At 39.2% G+C, this 20,452-nt stretch overlaps 1 protein-coding gene across 7 annotated transcripts in view; it reads right to left on the bottom strand.

Annotated features, from left to right (window-relative positions):
- Positions 1-7,393: 7,393 nt before the first annotated feature.
- Positions 7,394-20,452, bottom strand: part of LOC104597730 (NOL1/NOP2/sun family protein) — a 97,087-nt gene continuing 84,028 nt past the window's right edge. For 4 of the 7 annotated variants that reach the window (XM_088900706.1, XM_088900707.1, XM_088900704.1 and 1 more), the window contains 2 exons: positions 8,072-8,137; positions 7,394-7,943 (listed from right to left, as the gene is read on the bottom strand). In XM_088900706.1, the coding sequence (XP_088756832.1) occupies positions 7,829-7,943; positions 8,072-8,137 (181 nt within the window). In that variant the 3' untranslated portion in view covers positions 7,394-7,828. The remainder of the gene's footprint in view (positions 7,944-8,071; positions 8,138-20,452) is intronic. The other 3 variants (XM_088900708.1, XM_010259461.3, XM_010259462.3) reach the window with 1 other exon arrangement.

The following is a 20,452-nucleotide window of genomic DNA, read 5'->3' as shown; positions in this document are numbered from 1 at the left end:
CAATACATCTGCACCTTGTATTGGGAACATCTCCCGATAACAGTATGGGAGATGATGAAACATCATTGGGAGATGTTCTCAATACAAGGTGGGAATGTGCTGTGGGGCATTGTGGGGTGCCCCCTTGTGGGGTGCAGATGTGAACTATTATATTTGGTGTTATTCTATGCATTTTCTAGGCATATCCACATATCGTATCTTAAAATTGCCTTCTAATTAATACTGAGATCAGATTTCCTATGTACCCAAACTATTCCCACATCTATACCCACAAGACACTACCATGGATGTGGGAACAGGTCGCAGGAGATAATGGGGAGATGTTACCGATATACAGCAGTAGTGTCTTATATATGGGTATGGATGTGGGTTCCGTTTGTGGATAGGAGATCCGGAGTGTAATTTGAATCTTATTTTAATTATATTTAATATAAATTTTAAGAAATAATTCTCCTTCCTTTATGAATACTTTACATGCTGCTGAGTTCCCAAGCACAACCTACACGTGTCCAAGTCATCACCACCCCTAAAAGGAGATGCATGTTCACGGATAAAAAAAAAAGAAAAAAAACAATATCATACAAACAAATGGCGGGTCAAAAGGTAAAGACAGAGAGATAAATGGGAACTGATTCAGAGAGCCAATGACCTTGGACTGAACCATGGATCTATTCTCGATCTTAGTACAATGATGGGTTGTAGTGGCCTGTTAAAGTGGATTCTGGTATCAGTGGCTAAGTAGATTGACACTTAAATGAATCCCAACTATGGGTTGTTGATGGTTGACAAGGTGACAATAACCCCAATAATAAAAAACCCGATTAATGACACGGTGGGGTTCTATCTATGAAAATGGACCAAAAAATCCAGGACTCGGGTACTTGTAAATTGATGATTTCAGCTTTACTGCCAATTTCAATGCAACCCAGATCCAAATGCAGCCTTGGAGATTGGATTTGAGATTTCTATATTGACTAATAGAGGACCCAGTTAGAGACCCATCTGCCACAAGGTTACTGCTCTTTGCTTTCTTCACAAGGTTTCTCTCCCTCCTTTTTTTTCCTTTTCTTTTTATCTTGTTTTCATCTGAAGATTACCTTGAAACTCTTTCCCCTTGTTTTTGACTGAAAGGTTAGTAAAAGACAAAAATATAAAAGACCCACAGATTTGAAATCACTTTCCCAGTATGAAAGGACATGCAACTACAGATCTGTATTCTTTGTTTTTTTGCAAATCAATTAATGAATTGAGAAACAGAAACATGCATGAACTAATGGTTTCTCCTACATAGACATGGGAATAAAAAGTTTAAAACAAAGCTGGTAACTGATCTGTAGCCACACACATGGCACAACCAAGGCAGACAAAGCTAATATAGAGTTGGGTGAACTGATAGGTATGAGAACAATTAGGGCAGACAAAGCTATAGAGAGCTGGTGAACTGATAAGAGATCTAGAGAGGTGGTTCTAGACTTGGCTGACACAGATTAGATCTAGAGCCCATTGGAATGCGACAGCTTGTGGGCTTGAGCCTTCTTGCAGAAATCATTCCATTCGTACATAGAGCTTTGAATCATTGCTGGAGAGCAGCTGAGACTGTATGTAATACATTAAGAAGAAAATAGTAGTTTATTTCCAACTTGGTATGACCCACTTGCAGAAAGTAACACCCACTGTTCAATGGGCCACACTGATCCAACTCTGATGTTGAGTAATTTCTTTGGTAATCAATTCCGATGTTAAATTAATGCCCAAGTTTAGATCAATTAATGGGTTTTTGAATAAGTCTGTGTACGAGGTTTGTCCAATAATTTGTATTCTCATGTCATCAGTTCATCATCAGCATTTTACTTTTGTTGTTTCTTGCGTATCATTGATCTGCAGTTTCACTGATTCTTCTTTTTTTTATATATTTCTGGTGGGGAAGGAAGAGCACGGAGAATTATTTGGGTCAAGTTTCATTCTGAGATACGGATGAACTCATCTCATGGAAATGCATGTGATACCCTGACAGAACTCATCTCTACTTTTGGAACTGTTAATGGATACTGTTTTGCTCTGGTTCTATCCACTACCTCTTTTACCATCTATCTTGGGATCTCCTTCAAGCACAAGCATTCCATGCTGTCCATTAGCTAGAACATGACTTAGGCCATGGCCAAATAATTTTCCTTCTCTCCCAGGTTTTGAGCATCAGGACCTACCATTAGATGGGTCCTACATTGAATATACCCTAGGACAAAAAGTAGGATGACTAGAAGATTATTATCCACTGATTTTGCTGCATTTAATTGAACAATTGATAAAAACTCCTTTTTAAAGTTAAAATTCATTCCTGTTTAGCAGCAATCAGATGGTTAAAATTCATTTGATTTTAGCTGTCTGTGGCATTCCTATTTTTAATTGAAACGTTCTGGGTTGATCAATCAAATTGGTGAAAGATGTGTTTGTCACACCACAAACAGACTCAAATAACAGTTGTATGTCAATTTGTATTGATCAACTCAAGACCATTCCAGGTAGAAGGAGCAATGATACCAAACCTTAGTGGGGTCTTAGTTTTCTTAGGCTAAATTTGGCAGTCCTTATTTTAAAGACTTATCTCCTTTTTGCAGTTAAAAAAAAAAATGTTCTTATAAACACTTGAGTTTTCAACAGCAAAAAGGAGATAAATCTTTAAAATAAAAAATTCCAAATGCAGCCTTATTCATGAAACAGATGGTAAGTCATGTGTCCCTAGACCGATGTACAGTTGTACAGGTCCTGAGTCTCCGGATCCCAACCCAGATATCCCTATAACCCATTACCATAACCCTTTAACAAACAGGGCCATTCAAGCCAAGCGATGAACATGTTTCTATCATGGATGCCTCCTGAAAGGCATTTTTTGATCATCACTTGAGACTTAAATTCATTAAATATTAATCAAAAGAGTTTTTTTTTTTTCAATTGAATATGGCCAACAAGCAGATGAGATTCTATCATTCTAACACCCACCATTAAAAATTAATCAAGAGTTTTCTGTTTTTTTTTCAATTGAATATGGCCAACAAGCAGATGAGATTCTAACACCCACCGTTGAATGGGTCCAACTGAGATATGAGATTATGATGTTCAATTAGTGGTTTGAACAATTATTAAATTTAAATTAATTAATTTTTTTTTCTTTTTTTTTGGGGGGGGTGTTCAACCATGATGCGGGAAAGATATGATACCGAAGAAATATATAATATGCTTTTTATAATAAACAGAATTGTTAGCAAAAGTGCTTTTCAAAATTTAAGCAGACAAAAATACTTTTCTATGCTCATTTTTACTATTATCTGTTGAGGTATATGATTTGTCTTTTCACTGGAAATGTTCACCTTCTAGCAATCTGCCCAAATCAGTACCTTTTTGGCATCTCATACGCTCATGGATCTGCAACTCCACAATATTTTGATTTTATGGTGGGAACTGGAGAAAAAGAGCTGCACGTAAGACAAGTTAGTGGGATGCATGCAGGCATTAATTAACGGACCAAGTCTGAGATACGCCACTTAGATGGGACCCACATGAGGGACCACATCTGCTCTTGATTCCAGTCTTGAAAGGCATGTGAGGGATGAGACTTCGTCCTTGCGCCTGAACAGATTTCCCCTATTGTGGTCATTGAGAGAGAAAGTCTATCGCTTACTTGCCACGTGTCAAGTTTTTCCTTCTCACACAAGTAATCTATCAATATCTAAACCTTATCCTAAGTCCTAACGTAACCATGGTTTTTAAAACCGATTCGGTCACCGAACCGGTCAGGGTCTCGTTATTGGGTCGAACAGTTTGATCGTTTAAACCGAACGCTTGGCCCGTTCTGACAAGAAATAAAAAAAATCAAAAAGAATAAAAAACAGTTAAAATCATTCGAATGGTTCGAACAATTAACCACCCGGTTCAATGGTCCGCTGACCAAAATTAACGGTTTTGGGAGAAAATCCAGTTTTTAGAAAAACGGAACCAGGGTTCCCGGTTATTCCGGTCCAGTTTTGAAAACCATGAACCCAACTATATGGGGGCAGCTTGTGCACGAAAAATACAAATTAAAATGGATGGTGGACGGATCTTTTGATCTTCAAATTAGAAGAGCAGCTACATGACCATTATGCCTTGATTCTAATGATCAAATCGTTTATGCAGCTGATATGAAGACATGGTTTTCAAAACCGGACCGGACCAGATGGTCGGATTGGAAAAACCAGGAATCGGTCAGGTGATCGGTTCCGTTCAGGTGACTAGTTCCATTTAAGGTTCGTTCACCCCCTGAATCGGTCAAAACCCCGATACACCCTTTATAGGGGCGTATTGGGGTGTTCCTGATACGATACATATCGGTCAATACGTGTCGATTTTTTGAACCTTGTTTCCATTTTACCCCAGAACTGTTATTTCACCAAAAACCGTTGATTTGGTTAGCAAACCGTTCGAACTGTCCAACGGTTTGGCCGTTTTTTATTTTTAAATTTTTTTTTGCTAGAACGAACTGTCCATTCGATTCGACCAATCAGACCGTTCGACCCAGGAACCGAACCCCAACCGGTTCGTTGTCCGATTCGGTCTTAAAAACCTTGGTTGAAAAGAAATCTATCACTTACTTGCCACGTGTCAAATTTTCCTTCCTCGCACAAGTAATTCAACATCATTTAAACCTTGTCCCAAGTACCAAATTAAAATGGATGGTGGACGGATCTTTTAATCCTCAAATTGGAAGAGCAGCTACATGACTATTATGCCTTGATAGCCATACAGATATTGTTGGATCAAGGATGGGATGGATGTTTTGATAATAATAGATACTGAACTGGTGGCTGAAGTGCTGTCATCAAGAGTTTCTGCCGAGGGGTGGTCTCAGAAAATTATCTATGATCAGTGTATTAATATGTTAGTTCATTTTGAACCGGTTTTTTGTATTATTAATAAAATGAGCCTTTTGTTTCTCATGCCTATTCGCTTTATCAGTACATGGAGGGGGAATTAGTTAATGGAAAAGTTGTTCGTATTGACCAATAATTCTATGTCTTATTCTTAAAAAGTACAGATTTCACGGTAATTATTTCTTTCATGATTATCACTTATCTAGGGATAACTTTATCGCATTGTGGAAATTGATAAAACATTATGGTACAAAATTGTTCCTTTTTTTATAATGAAGTTTTATTCATAAAACTTTATTAATTATTTAATTTGCTTGAAAAAACACTTATAATCAAAAGAACATGAATAAATGGCTTAACAAAAAACAAACAGAACCTTAATGTATGGTAAAATTACACACCCATACGTATACACCATCTATATATCATACAAATACAAACCGATAAAAATCGTCACACCTTTGATTGTGGCAAGAGAATTAGTGTCCCAAGCAGCTCTCCTCTTCAAATATTATCCCAAAAGATTATTAAGGTAGTGACTGACTAGTGACTGAAATTCGCCACATAGGGAAAACGACACCATAGAAGCTCTGAACCATGAGGCATGAGGAACCTATTGTGGTGCAGCCAACTAAGCTGCCCCAAAGAAAGAATTCCAACCAGGTGTAGCTGACCTCATAAGCAAGAACATCAACCATCCTCTTGACTAGAATGCCCCTCAAAGTAATCAAATCGCTCTTCATAAATCATGACTAAACAAACTTTATGAGAACACTTTTAGTGAGTGGGAAACGTGGATAACATAATATAATGCTCTATCCACTCACCCTAGAGTAGAGTGTATAGTCACGCTTTTATTTTTCCAACTTTGTAGATTCTCCCTCCCAAAGCCCAAGTCAGGATCACGGAATGCATGTGTTACATTTACAGAGGCGAGGAATAAGTTATGGGAAGAAGTGGTATTGGAAATAAATAAGGACCTCTGTAAGTTTTGGTGCCTCAATTGATGTTGAAGTCTGAAAATCTCCATTTTGGCCTTTCTACCATGAACCTCGTTTTTCATCTTACCAAAAGATGCAATGCAACTATCCGACTACTAAACAGCAGGGATCAAGGAATGCATAGATAATCAAGAAAGCTGCTGTATTTGTTTTATCTTCAAAAACGAGATTGGATTAGCTGAACCAAGGTTTTAAAACTGCCATTGACCTGGGTGGTCAGACCATTTGACCCAAAAACCAATCATTTTCCCGATTCCATTGACCTGATTGAACCATTCGACCAGGGCAGCAGTTCACGGTTTAATTTTAAAAATTAGTTAAATTAAAATACAAGAAACTAAAAATGCCATTTATGTTCCGAATGACCCAATCGACATATCACTTCAGGGTTTTCTTTTTTCTCTTTCTCAACCATGGGATATCTCTCTTCTCCTCTCCTCCCCTTCTCCCCTTAAAGTTTCAAACCACAGCTGTTGCAGTAGAAACCTTCTTGGACGGCAATGAATAACATGGCCTCTGACCACTTGAGAGGCAGTGTATACTTGCAGAGTTGCAGTGGCAACCGGGCAGTGAGTTGAAGTGGCAACCTTCAGGTGTTTTTCAGATTTCCCCATCGATTGATTCCAAATGAAAATAAGGATGTTTGATTTCCCCAATCCCCATCCATTGAATGAATATTTTTGTTTTTGTCTTTCGATCGAAGTTTGATTCAAACTATTTGAATCAAAAACAAAATGTAAATATTGATTCAAATTTCCCCATCGATTGAATCAAATGAAAATAGTGATTTTTACTGTTTTAATCAAAAATAAAATGAAAATATTGATTCACTTTGATTGAAAAAACTTGTTTCAATTTTTTTATTTCTCTGTGAAGCCTAAAATGAATCATAATAACAATAACACACATTTAAATGGATTTCGGTCTAAAATAAATGAAAAAATAAGAAATAAGAACACGCTCTAAATAGACTTTAGAGTATTTTTTTTATTTGACATCATGAGTCAAAGTGTTAATCCCAAATGGTTGAACTGCTGAAGGCAAAAGTAGTTTGGGTCGGTTTTTAAAACATTGGTCTGAATACGATGGTTGTGAAATGAGCTGTGAAAGTGGAGCCAATGATAACGCCCCGCACCAATCATAAAATACATGAAACCCACATGTTCCTCAGCCCACTAAACTATTGTGTTCAGCTAATCTTTTTTTTTTTTTTTTGAAAAATGAGATTGGATTAGCTGATCGCAATGGCTGTGAAGTGGGCTATGGGGAGTGATAGTGCCCCAGGCAAGTTATAAAATCGATAGAACTCAACCCCATGTATTTTATGGTTGGGCATTCCCATTGCTTCTCACTGGTTCCACAACCAGCTGAACAGCTATTGCATTCAATTAATCCTATTTTTTCAAGAATATATGCTATCAGGTTTTGGAAATTTCAGATGACAGAAGACTACATCAGGTAACTCTTATGTTTAATTGGGCACGGAAATAAAAAAACAACAGGTGCTTTGGTATAATGGTGGGCAGTGTTTCAACTGCATTTCAATCAAATCTGTTCAGTTTATTTGCTCTTAGCTCAATAAATAAATATTTTCTTACAGTAATAATGACTCTTGATCCTGGGCCCTAATTATCGGTTTATAGAAAACTGTGGGCCCCGTGAACTGGTTTCTCAACTTGGACAATCTGATTATAAGTATTCCTAGTGATCCGACACCTCAAAACCACCACTAGGGCTTTCATATTCATGCTTCCCGCCAACCACCTCATAGCTAGGTTGCAAAGAGCACCGGCTGTATATGGTACACCTTTCTGAGAGGGAAAATTGACACTTAACAAATTTTACTTTCAGTCTTTACACAGCAAATGATAGGGCAGCCGGATATCATGAGTCTCCGTTGTCATACATTTTGCACTGCCGAAATCAGGTGTCCTTTTGGCCAACATTAAACTTGGCAATGAAGAAACCAATGGTATCAAGTGGCGATGATGGATCAAACCTCTGAACTAGTGTTTCTTCACCAGGTCTTAGCCATTCCCTGTAAATCATGCATTACACGTTATTAGGCAAGGTTTGCGATGGACATATTCTCAAACAGATATCTTGCAAACATTATTGGAAAAGGAATAAAATAAAAAAAACTACGCTGCCGGAAAGACATGATACCAGAACGGTTGACCAATCAACTCCCCTCCCGGTGAACTTTGATAGATTCCACCTGATTGGTTACCACTTTTATGATACCGATTGATCGGTTACAAGTTTTTCCAGTATTATGGTCAAAAAAATAAAATAAAATAACAGTTAGTTCTAGCCTAAGATATTTCTGCCCAACACAATCTGAGAAATGGCCAGCAAGTCAGCGACAAACATTTTTACTCTATATTGCAACAAAGGTGCATATAAATTCAACGACAAATAAATGTCGCAAAATGACTATCGGCATGCCTTGTCTCAACCATCCATATTATGGGAAAAGTCAAAGAGGATGTTCCTTGTGGAATTAATTAGAGGAGAATGGTGAAATAGAGTACATGTAGTATGCTGTGTGATTGATGATTTTCAATGAGATTAAACAAAAGTTTTGAAGACTGTGAGAGAGCATTATGTGGATGGGTACGTTAAGAAATCATGAAATAACACTTCCACAGTTCCACTTAGGTGAGTATTTCCATTTTCCACTTAATTTGATAAAATAAGAAAAATTCAACAACCCAATCATATTGTTTATATGTTATCGGGGAGTACGAAGGACTTAAAATTTTAAAAACAGTTAGTTATAATACTCTCAACAAGTTTTACTTTGTTAATTATATATTTCAAATTTATCTATGGATTATCTTTCCTTCTTATTTTCCATAATGGAATATTTTAGTTATACATAATTTAATAAAAGGAATGAACAATATAATAGCCAAGGTTTAAAATATGGTGGAATAGTGTAAAATATGTCGGCAACATCGAATGGAAATATTGTAAAAATCATAAACATGGTGGAAATAGTGTAAAATATGCAAAACATAGAATGATATTTTATGAAATGATAAAAGATGCATAGGCACACCTTTTTAAATCACTATCTTGTTCTAAATCATTAAACAAAGCTAAGAAACTAAAGTTATGGACAAAAGAATACATTCTAAAGTTGCCCTGTAAACCTTAAGATTCAGAGTTTCATAATAGAATGTGTTAAAGAAAAATTTAAACTCAGAGAAAATGTAAATGATTGTGTAATAGATCAACCATATAATCTATTACACAAACAAAAAATTAATATTTAACTTCATGTTTGAAATGAATATTGAGCTAGCTCAAGGTGGTTATCATGTAAGTTAGGCATAAAATAACATTGTTACTTCACATATCTGGAATACTGTCACCAACTTATGTTATAATACTCTTGAGCTCCACAAAGTACTAGTAGTGTTCATTGGGGAATATGTCCATTCCAATAAAATTTCATGTCACTACCCATGGAAGTGGAAATGGAAATATGTTGTGGAAACTATTTCCACATAGTTCTGATAGTGTTCAATGGGGAAATGTCGATTCCAGTAAAATTCCATGTCGCTAACTATGGAAATGGAAATATGTCGTGGAAATATTAGGGAAATTAGGGACATTTTAAACCATGATAATAGCATAAGGACTATATGTACATCATAACTTTTAAATCAAACAAGATATAATCAATAGCAGATACCATAAAATAATTTTTAACCTTTAAATTTATTTCTAACCGAAAGAAGAGGCCATCTTGAAATCGTGTAATCATTTAAAAAGCATCATAAGAGAAAAATCATATCTATCACCATATTATTATGTAATTATTCAAAAGAATATGCTTTTTCATAATTTGAAAAATATTGAAATATTTTCATAGACCAATATATAAATGTTACAAATTTTTTTCAAAAAATCTACAAAGTTTCCAATACTTCTGACATCATTTTTTTAAGTGGTTGGCATTCCATTGAAACTGACATTTTAAACCTTGTTCCCACATACATGGGTATAGGACAAATATAGGTAGAAATAAGCTCATTAAATTCAAAAATTTACCCCTATAAAAAATAAAGACTAACCAGCTTGTCAAAAACTATACATCTCAGTAATAGCATGATAGGCTTTGTTTTGATAGAGAAAGTTAAGCTCATTAGATCAGATTTCATAAAACCTCTAACCAAACTAACTAGCATCTAAAAGCAAACACTCACTTGCACCCTCCCCCCTTTAAAAATCCTTTTATTTCTTTCTTTCAAATACACCAAAAAACGGAAGGTACAGATAAGCAACTTTAGGCCCTTAAAAACATGAAGCTAAGAGTTAAAAACAGGACCCATGCATTAGAGTGAAGACAGGCAAGTTCCTGTAGCGGTCTCCACATAGTGGATATGGTTTTAAATAGAATGGATTGGCGAAACAGGATTCATGTAGCCGACCCCATATAGTTGGGATATGGCATGGATGATGATGATGACAGGCAAGTTGACGAGGCATAAAAAACAGAACAGCATGGGTCAATATAAGAACTTAGGTATGGAAGCATATGCAAAGAAGTTTGGTTTTGGAGATAAGGAAAACAAGGAAAGGTTGCCTGTCATATATATCTGCAAGGCACAAAAAAGGCACAAGGATCAATTTGTGCCCAAGGTGCAAGGCGAGGCGCGCACCTTTTTGAAGCAAGGCGCAAAAAAAAAATTCTACAAATCAAAAAAAAAAACCCTACGCTTTTATAGTCAGCACGTTGTATCCGTATTTCTCAAAATGTGATTTTTCTTGAGCATATCTCCTTTTTTCAGGAATTGCCAAGTTATTTGCACCCTCTGTTTCAGTTTTGCATGATTTTGAACCACAGGATACTCCATCGTCCACTGCTGAGAAGGATCTTCTCGTCTTCTCTCGCAAGCAGGTTCGTGGTCCAGCTCCTATGCCTACGACCCTCTTCCTCCTAGTCTGGATCCCTCGCCCATCACAGATAACCCCTCTTCCACCTGACTGCTACAGTTTTCCTTCAAACCATAGCTCCTCTATTGCCTTGACCTCTACAGATATTCCCCATTCTTACTAGCAGGCTAGTAGCAACCCTCAGTGGTAAGAAGCCATGGATGCAGAGATTCAAGCTTTGCATGAGAATGACACCTGAGACCTTGTCCCAACAACTTCAGATAGCTCTATCATTGGGAGCAAATGGGTCTATTTCATCAAGCTGAAATCTGATGGGTCTCCATACTGTTACAAAGCCAGGCTTGTGGCACAGGGATATACGCAGGAGTATGGCATTGACTATGAAGATGCATTTGCTCCAATGGCCAATATTACTACAATCTGTGTTCTTTTAGCCCTCTCTGTTGCACACTCTTGGACTATCTTTCAACTGGATGTGAAAAATGCCTTTTTACATGGGCATCTAAAGGAAACAATATATATGAAACCTCCTCCCGGGTACTGTAGTGGTCCCTCCCGTCTGTCGGCTGAAGAAGTCCCTTTACGAGCTCAAGCAAGCCCCTCGAGTTTGGTTTGAAAAATTCAAAGATGTCGTGCAAGCCGGATATAGCCAAAGTGCATCGGACTACTCTCTCTTTGACCAGAAAAGACCCCAGGGCCTTACCATTCTCTTACTATATGTGGATGACATATTGTTGACTGGAGATGATATAGAAAAAATTCAGGACCTCAAGTCTCTTCTCCACAATTCCTTTCACATGAAAGATCTCAGCCCTCGTAATTATTTCTTGGGACTTGAAGTTCAATGGAGCTCCCAGGGTTATTTTGTTAAGTTGGCCAACCTCACTAATGATAAACGAGATGATACTCCCTTGGAGCTAAATGTCAAATTATCCAAATCAAAAGGCTCCCTGCTTCCTGATGCTTCCCTCTATCGGCAACTTGTAGGGTCCCTCATCTATCTGACCATGACTCATCCTGAAATCTCATATGTAGTTCAAGTTGTTAGTCAGTTTGTCTATGCCCCTCATCAATCTCATTTCACTGTGGTGCATTGAATCATCCGCTATATTCGGGGCTCTTTATCACAAGGTCTTTTCTTCTCCTCATCTTCTTCTCTCCAACTGAAGGCCTCTGCTGATGCAAATTGGCTGGATGCCCCGACACATGCCACTCCACTACCAGGTGGTGTGTGACGTGTGTCTTCATGGGTGACTCTCTAATATCATGGAAATGCAAGAAACAACAGATTGTTTCCAAATCCTCTATGGAAACAGAGTACAGAGCAATGTCATATGTTTGTAGTGAAGTTGTTTGGCTTCAATCTTTATTTCAGGAGTTGGGTCATTCCTCTCCTACGCCCATTCCTCTGTATGCGGACAACACTAGTGCTATTAAGGTTGCCTCTAATCCCGTCTTTCATGAAAGGACAAAGCATATTGAGGTGGACTGCCACTTTATCCGCAACATGTTTCTTGCAAACTCTACCTCTCCCTCATGTTGCCTCTAATATGCAAGTTGTTGACATCTTCACAAAGGCCATGACAAGGTCCAAACACTTATTTCTAGTAAGTAAACTAATGCTCATGCCTCCGGATCAATTTGAGGGGGAGTGTGAAGAAACCCCCTGATGTACCATTTTACTGTAATTCTTATTGTATTGTTTCTCTTACTTTATTATTATTTTCTCTTCAGCTCTACAAGGGCCTCTATATAAATTCTTTAATTTCATTTTCTATATAAAGAACCCTTGGGGTAGGGTCGAAGCATCCATTCTTCATCCCCATAATTCTATATTCTACTCTGGGTCTGTTGACAAATACAAACAAAATATCACAAGTAATTAAAACTCTAAACTAATGCAAGGCACTCTTAAAAAAACTAAAATTTAGAAAGATATTATGCTAGGCTCATGCAAGAATATAGGTGTGAGATTATATATCTATCTCTCTCTCTCTCTCTCGCTCTATATCTATATATATATAGAGAGAGAGAGAGATAACTATAGAAATAAGAGGCCTTTCTTTAATGAAAGAAAGATGAAAGCACAATAATATACAAGTTACTGATGGTGTTACAATATGTATTTTCAGCTTTCAAAAGATTGCTTAGGACCTTATAGCAATAACCAGCTTACTTAACAGATAAAGAAACTAATCCAAAACCCAAATGAAGGAAATATATTGTGAGCTTCGAAACGGAACCGTTGTGTGATGGAGGGGTAAACGAGGGTATTTTCGGCTGAAATTTCACAAGCGGGTATTGTCTGATTGGTTCATCAAGATCGTGGAAATTCGGATGAATAAGTGGGTCCAACATGGAATCTTGGTTTGATGGTAGGGTAAACAGAGGAAAAAATCGAAGCTCAAAAAGAGCTTCAAAATAGAACCATTGTGTGGAGGGGTAAACGAGGGCATTTTCGGCTGAAATTTCATGGTTGGGTATTTTAGAGTATCCGGGATCTAGTGGTAATGTCTAATTGGTTCAGGGGGGTCAAGATCGTGGAAATTCGGATCAATGAAGGGGTCTGAAATGGAATCTTGGTTTGATGGAAGGATAAACAAAGGAATCTTGGGTTGAAATTTCATGGGAACCTTGGTTTGATGAAAGGGTAAACGGAGGAATCTTGAGCTGAAATTTATGGGGAGGTATTTTAGGATATTTGAGGTCTGATGGTAGTGTATGATCTGAGGGTCAAAGTGTAGATGGATGAGGGTTGATCGGGGCCATCGGATTGGTATCAGGCAAATGTAACAGTGGATCTAGAGGATTTTGGGCTGAAATTCGAATTCTTTGGGTTTGTTGGTGTTATGAAGAAATTGTAAGGGTCTGATCGGATGTTCGGAGTGAATCAGGGGGGTCAAGTGGCGGACCGAGCAAAAATTGAGTGTTGACATATATTTTTTGAAGTTCCTCAAAATACATTCCTCTTTAACCAAGATGTATTTATAGAATGCAAGTTAGAATTGATTGTTATTCCTTTGGGTTGTGACCTCTAACTTTTCTTGATTCAGCTATAGTAAGCAATTTCCCAGGTCTCGTGATAATCCATGTGTTGTTAGTGAGTACCAGTTTCCACAACGAAGGACTTTTGATGTTACTTAATTTAGTTGTAGGAAATGAAGATAGCCACTTCCCAACACTGTTTTAGTTTTGTTTCTAACCCAAGAAGGCAAAAAGTGATTGTTTCATCTACCGCTGCACTATGTTCTTTAACTTGAATTAGTGGCTGGTTCAGGTTATAAGGTTGGGTGAAGTTGAAGAAGCTAGGGTTTCAAGAGAGAAAAAGAAAGAAGAGAATAGAAGAAGAAGAGGAAGAAGAAACCAATGTGTCAAGAGGTGTATGTTGTTCACTGTTCACACCCTCAAAAGTTCACTTTATAATTGTAAAAATAATAATTATAAGAAGGCCCCTATCAGGGTAGTGTAAGAAAGGAGAAAAATACCAAAAGCACCCCTGTCTAACTATACTCAACACTCCCCCTCAAGTTGAGCATATATGTCAATCATGCCCAGCTTGGCAAGGTTCTTAGCAAACTTTGAATAGTGAACACCTTTAGTGAGGCAATCAGCTAGTTGGTCTTCTGACCTTACAAAAGGAAGGCAAATCTCCCCACTAGCAATTCTTTCTCTAATAAAGTGTCTATCCAACCTCAATATGCTTTGTACGATCATGTTGGATAGGACTGTGAGCAATATTTATGGCTACTTGATTGTCACAATATAGTCTCATTGGAGCATCTGCTTGGATGCCCATCCCAGTCAATAAGGTCTTCAACTATAGTAGTTCAGACACTCCATGAGCCATTGCCCTGTACTCTGCCTCAGCACAAGAATGAGCAACCACAGATTGTTTCTTACTTCTCCAGGAAACCACATTGCCTCCAACTGAGGCACAATAACTGGATGTAGATCTTCTATCATCGATGGACCCTGCCAAATCAGCATCTATGTAAGCCTCAATCTTTAGATGGCCATGGTTGGAATACAACATCCCTTTACCAGGGCATCCTTTCAGGTATGCTAAAATTCTATTAACTGCCTACATATGAGATATCCTGGGTTCATGCATATATTGTCTAACCACTCCAACAGCATAGGAAATGTCAGGTCTAGTCAAACAAAGATACAGAAGGCATCCCACCAATCTCTGATATACCCCCTTATCTGGAAGAACTTCTCCTTTAGTAGATTTCAACTTGTGGTTGGGATCAATTGGAGTTTCTACAGGCTTACACCCTAATTTTCCAACCTCTTGAAGCAAACCAAGTACATATTTCCTTTGTGACAGAACAATCCCTTTCTTGGATCTTGCAATTTCAATGCCAAGAAAGTATCGGAGATCACCAAGGTCCTTAATCTCAAATTCAAAAGCAAGGAATGACTTTAACTGAGAGATACATGTGATATCATCACCTGTCACAACAATGTCATCAACATATACTATTAAAATTGTTACTCTACCATCAACTCTTCTAATAAATAAGGTATAGTCAGCCTAAGATTGAGAAAAACCAATATTTAAGATGGCATTCCTGAACATGTCAAACCATGCTCTTGGAGACTGTTTTAGCCCATACAAAGACTTCTTCAAGTGGCACACTTTTCCATCAATGTTAGAGAAACTTACCCCAGGTGGTAAGTCCATATACACTTCCTCTTGTAAGTCCCCATTAAGGAAGGCGTTCTTTACATCCATTTAATATAAAGGCCATGAGTAATGGGCGGCAAGAGACATGATCACACGAATAGAGTTCATTTTAACAACTGGAACAAAGGTTTCCAGATAACCAATGCCATAAGTTTGAGTGTATCCTTTGGCTACAAGCCGAGCTTTGTATCTTTCAATTGAGCCATCTACCTTGTGCTTAACAGTATAAACCCTACATTCAACAGGAATCTTATCTTTAGGGCAAGGAGCAACCTCCCAAGTCTGGTTCTTTATTAGGGCCTCGATTTCTTGGTTCATAGCTTCCTTCCAATGGGGGCACTACATTGCCTCTATAACACTGCAAGGGATGGAAACAGAAGAGATAGTAGAAATATAGGCACAATAGGAAGGTGAGAGAGCATCATAAGACACAGTTAGTGATAGGATACTTGCTACATGTCTTCTTCCCTTTTCGAATGGCAATAGGAAGATCAAGGTCAAAATCAGTAATAGGATTGTTAGGAGGTTCAAGATTACCTGAGTCTGGGGAATCAGATTGTGATGGGAATTCTGCTTCAGGAGCCACCCTCTTACTACGCCTAATGAAAAACTCCTTCCAGAACCGAGGTTGATACACAAGAGGAGGAGGAGAAGGAATAGAGGTAGGAAGAGAGGGAGGAAATAGAGGTAGGAACAAGAAGGCAAAAGGGAGTCCGATCTTCACTTGCATTCTCCCCTTGAAGAGGACAGGATGACTAGAAAAAGGAAGAGGATTCCAAAAAGGTAACATCCTTAGAGACATATCTCTTGTTGGATTGAAGTCTTTGTATGTATGAGTATTCGGCTGATAAGAGTTCTTATTAGCCTATACTTAAGTTTAAGTTGTTCTGTACTGGGCCTTTGTTACTGGGCCTAATCCTGTTTAATGTTTTAAGTTGTCTGGGTGTCCCATCACTAATCAGGGGCATTCTAGTAACTTCCTGTATCATTGTACTACACCATAATATAAATAATAGTACTGTCGACTGAGGTGAGAGTTCGACATTCCTGCATCTCTTCTTCTTCTTCTTCTCTTTTCTGCTACTTCGGCTACAGTAATTTAGCTTTCATGGTATCAGAGCATTAGCTTCTTCCTGGTTTCAGCCGGCACACACTCTCTTCTCTTGTTGTCTTTTCATCTTCTCTCTCCCTTTTCTGGGTTGCTGTAGAGAAGACCTAGGGGTGTAAGAGTGAAGCAAGTTCGAACCTAGGGTTTCTCTTGGTTGTGGGACTCAAGGGAAGTAAGACCCAGAAGTAGATGTCCTACTAGGTTATTTCCAGCAAATAGTAGCTATTTGGCTACTAAGAGAAGTCTGTGTAGGACAGACCTAGTTGAGGACTGATTTCAGCAGTCCTAGCACTAGCCGAAAGGGGCTTAGCTACTTCTACAGTTACAGCTTCGGTGCTCTAGCAAAACTCGCACAGACTTAGCTTCTTCTACAGAGCCACTGTTCACTTGCTACTGTTGCGGCCTCGAACTGTTCACTCACTACTGTACCCGAACTGTTGCAGTTTTTGGTTCAGTCCAAGTGAAGTCTATCTAGTGTTCTACCAGCACTGTGAACACTTCTACCATCATAGCAATGTGGCAAACAGCTCCAAGTTCAGGGTGGTTATCAGTCCGAAACCCCTCACCACTGCTGTGAGATTACCTAGGGAGCTGCCAGCTCCAGATTGTTCAGCACTGTGAACCCTAGTCGAGGACTGATGTCAGCAGTCCTAGTATTGGCCGCAAGGAAGGGCACTCTCTTTACAGTTGCAGTACTCAAAGTTCAAGTGGAGTCTGCATAGCACAATAGTTGAGAACCCTTAGCTTCAGGTCGGTTACCAGCCCAGAACTCCTTGCTTGCTGTTGTAACTGAACTGTTTCAGAACTGTGACAGTCTCGGCAAGTCTGAAACTGTGTCGAGTGCTGTCAGAACCTGCTGTGGTCATTTCAGCTAATCAGATCTGCTCCAGAACTGGTTCAGAACCTTCAGAACTGCTTCGGCTAGTCTCAATCAGTGTCACCTACACAGTGGCTGCAGTCAAGATGTCTTCAATACCCAGAGATGTTTCTTCTAGAGATAACAGGCCTGCGGCAAGTGGGAATTTTGTCACCAGCAACAATGATGGCAACTCACAAAATACACCAACAGTGTCTTCTTCTCCTATGGGACAGGTTGTTGATTCCTCTGGAACTGGTACATTGGGCTTCTCTGCTAGTGAGGTTGAGATCCTTAGTAGGGCATTAGCCCGTCTAAGAAATAATTCTTTTGCTTCTACATCTCTTGCTAGATCAGGTACAGCCTCTGCCTTCAGTGCCACTGGCTCTATTGACTCTACTTCTTGGGTTATTGATTCCGGTGCTACTGACCATATGACACATCTATTGGAGACAGCTCGAGCCTTACTATTCCAACACAAAGTCCCCAAGCAATACTGGTCTCAAGCTGTACTTTCTGCATCATATCTGATAAACCGGATGCCATCTAAGGTGTTGGGTATGAAAACCCCTTTCTCTGTTTTGTGCCCCACTCTTCCAGACTTTCCCCTTCCTCCTCGGGTCTTTGGCTGTATATGTTTCATACATGTGAAGGATCCAAAGAAGACTAAGCTAGATCCTAAGGCTACAAAGGGAATATTCTTGGGGTACTCTCCTACACAAAAGGGTTACAAGTGTTATGACCCTGTCTCCAAGAGAAAGTATGTCACCAGAGATGTGGTGTTCTTTGAGTCTCAACCCTATTTTCAATCTTCTCAGAATCCTCTTCAGGGGGAGACTAGTGGGATGGAAGAGGATTCCCATTCTCCCTCCTTTTTTGTTCCCCTATCTACCTCGGGTCTTCCATCCTCTCCTCCTACTCCTTGTTGTGACATTCCGGGTCAACCCAGTGAGGCTCCCACTGTGCCGGTTACCTCTCCTGATGCTGCAGATGTTCTTGAAGGCTCCAGTAGGCAACAAAAAGAGATACTTACATACAACAGAAGGAAAAGGGGTCCTCAACCTCATGACAGCAACCAGTTGGACTCGGATCAATCTGTCTCTACAATCCAAGGTAATTTCAACTCTCATACTTCTGATTTGGATCTTCCTATTGCTCTCCGTAAGCCTATCCGCTCTTGCACCACCCGGCACCCCATTGCTGATTTTGTTTCTTACTCACATTTATCTCCTGCCTATCACTCCTTTGTGTCTGCTCTTTCCTCTGTGCGTGTTTCTTCTAGGTACTCAGAGACTGTGTCTGATCCAAGGTGGAAAGAAGCTATGAATGAAGAGATGAAAGCCCTAATGAAAGCAAGAACTTGGGAATTAGTGGATCTGCCAGAGGGGAAGACCACTGTTGGGTGCAAGTGGGTGTTTACTGTAAAGCACAGGGAGGACGGGTCCATTGAAAGGTACAAGGCCAGACTTGTGGCAAAGGGGTTTATTCAGAAAGAAGGGATTGACTACAAAGAAACCTTTGCCCCGGTAGCAAAGCTCAACACAATTCGGGTTCTATTGTCACTAGCAGCAAATTTTTCATGGGAACTTCATCAGCTGGATGTGAAGAATGCCTTCTTAAATGGTGACCTTCATGAAGAGGTATTTATGGAACCTCCACCAGGCTATGACTTTAGTAGAAAGGTGTGCAAATTGAGGAAAGCATTATATGGGTTGAAGCAATCTCCCCGTGCATGGTTTGAGAGGCTCTGTGGGGCCATGAAGAAAGTGGGGTACACTCAGAGTGGTGTAGACCATACCTTGTTCATAAGGAGACAGGATAGCAAACTTACTGCACTCATTGTTTATGTGGATGATATGGTAATTACCGGGAATGACTTGGAAGAGATAAAAAGACTGAAGGAGTTTCTAGCTTCTGAATTTGAGATAAAAGACTTGGGTCATTTGAGATATTTTCTTGGGATTGAAGTTGCCAGGTCAAGAGAGGGAATCTACATATGTCAGCGGAAGTATGTTCTTGACCTCCTAGAGGAAACGGGCATGATGGGGTGTAAGCCAGCAGATACTCCAATGGAACAGAACCATGGCCTGCAGGAATCAGTAGGGGAGGACTACTATGATAAAGAGAGATACCAAAAATTGGTAGGGAAGCTAATATACTTATCCCTCACTCGGCCAGATATTGCTTATGCTGTGCATGTTGTCAGTCAATTTATGCACTCTCCAAAGATTCCTCATATGAAAGCAGTTGAAAGGATTCTCAGGTACTTGAAGACTTGCCCAGGGAAGGGAATTCTCTTCAGGAAAAACAATAGAATTGAAATTGAAGCCTACACTGATGCAGATTGGGCTGGGTCTGTTGGAGACAGGAAGTCAACCTCGGGTTACTGTACATTTGTGGGAGGAAACCTGGTCGCATGGCGCAGTAAGAAGCAGAATGTAGTGGCTAGATCAAGTGCAGAAGCAGAGTATCGAGCTATGGCCCACGGGGTTGCTGAACTCTTATGGCTCAGAACTCTTCTTAATGAACTTGGCATTAAGGCTGAAGGTCCTCTCAGGCTGTATTGTGACAATAAAGCTGCCATCAACATTGCCAACAATCCCGTGCAGCATGACAGGACAAAACATATTGAGATTGATCGGCACTTTGTTAGAGAAAGAATTGTCTCGGGTGAACTCTGTGTGCCTTATACTCCATCTGAGATGCAAATTGCGGATGTACTGACTAAAGGGCTGGCAGCAGCAAAGTTTAGGGACATGCTTGGCAAGCTAAACATGATTGATATCCATGCTTAGCTTGAGGGGGAGTGTTGGATTGAAGTCTTTGTATGTATGAGTATTCGGCTGATAAGAGTTCTTATTAGCCTATACTTAAGTTTAAGTTGTTCTGTACTGGGCCTTTGTTACTGGGCCTAATCCTGTTTAATGTTTTAAGTTGTCTGGGTGTCCCATCACTAATCAGGGGCATTCTAGTAACTTCCTGTAT

The sequence above is a fragment of the Nelumbo nucifera genome, chromosome 3, assembly GCF_055504915.1.
Source record: "Nelumbo nucifera cultivar China Antique chromosome 3, China Antique-T2T, whole genome shotgun sequence".
Classification (NCBI taxonomy): Eukaryota; Viridiplantae; Streptophyta; class Magnoliopsida; order Proteales; family Nelumbonaceae; genus Nelumbo; species Nelumbo nucifera.
This window is presented reverse-complemented; position numbering and strand designations above follow the sequence as displayed.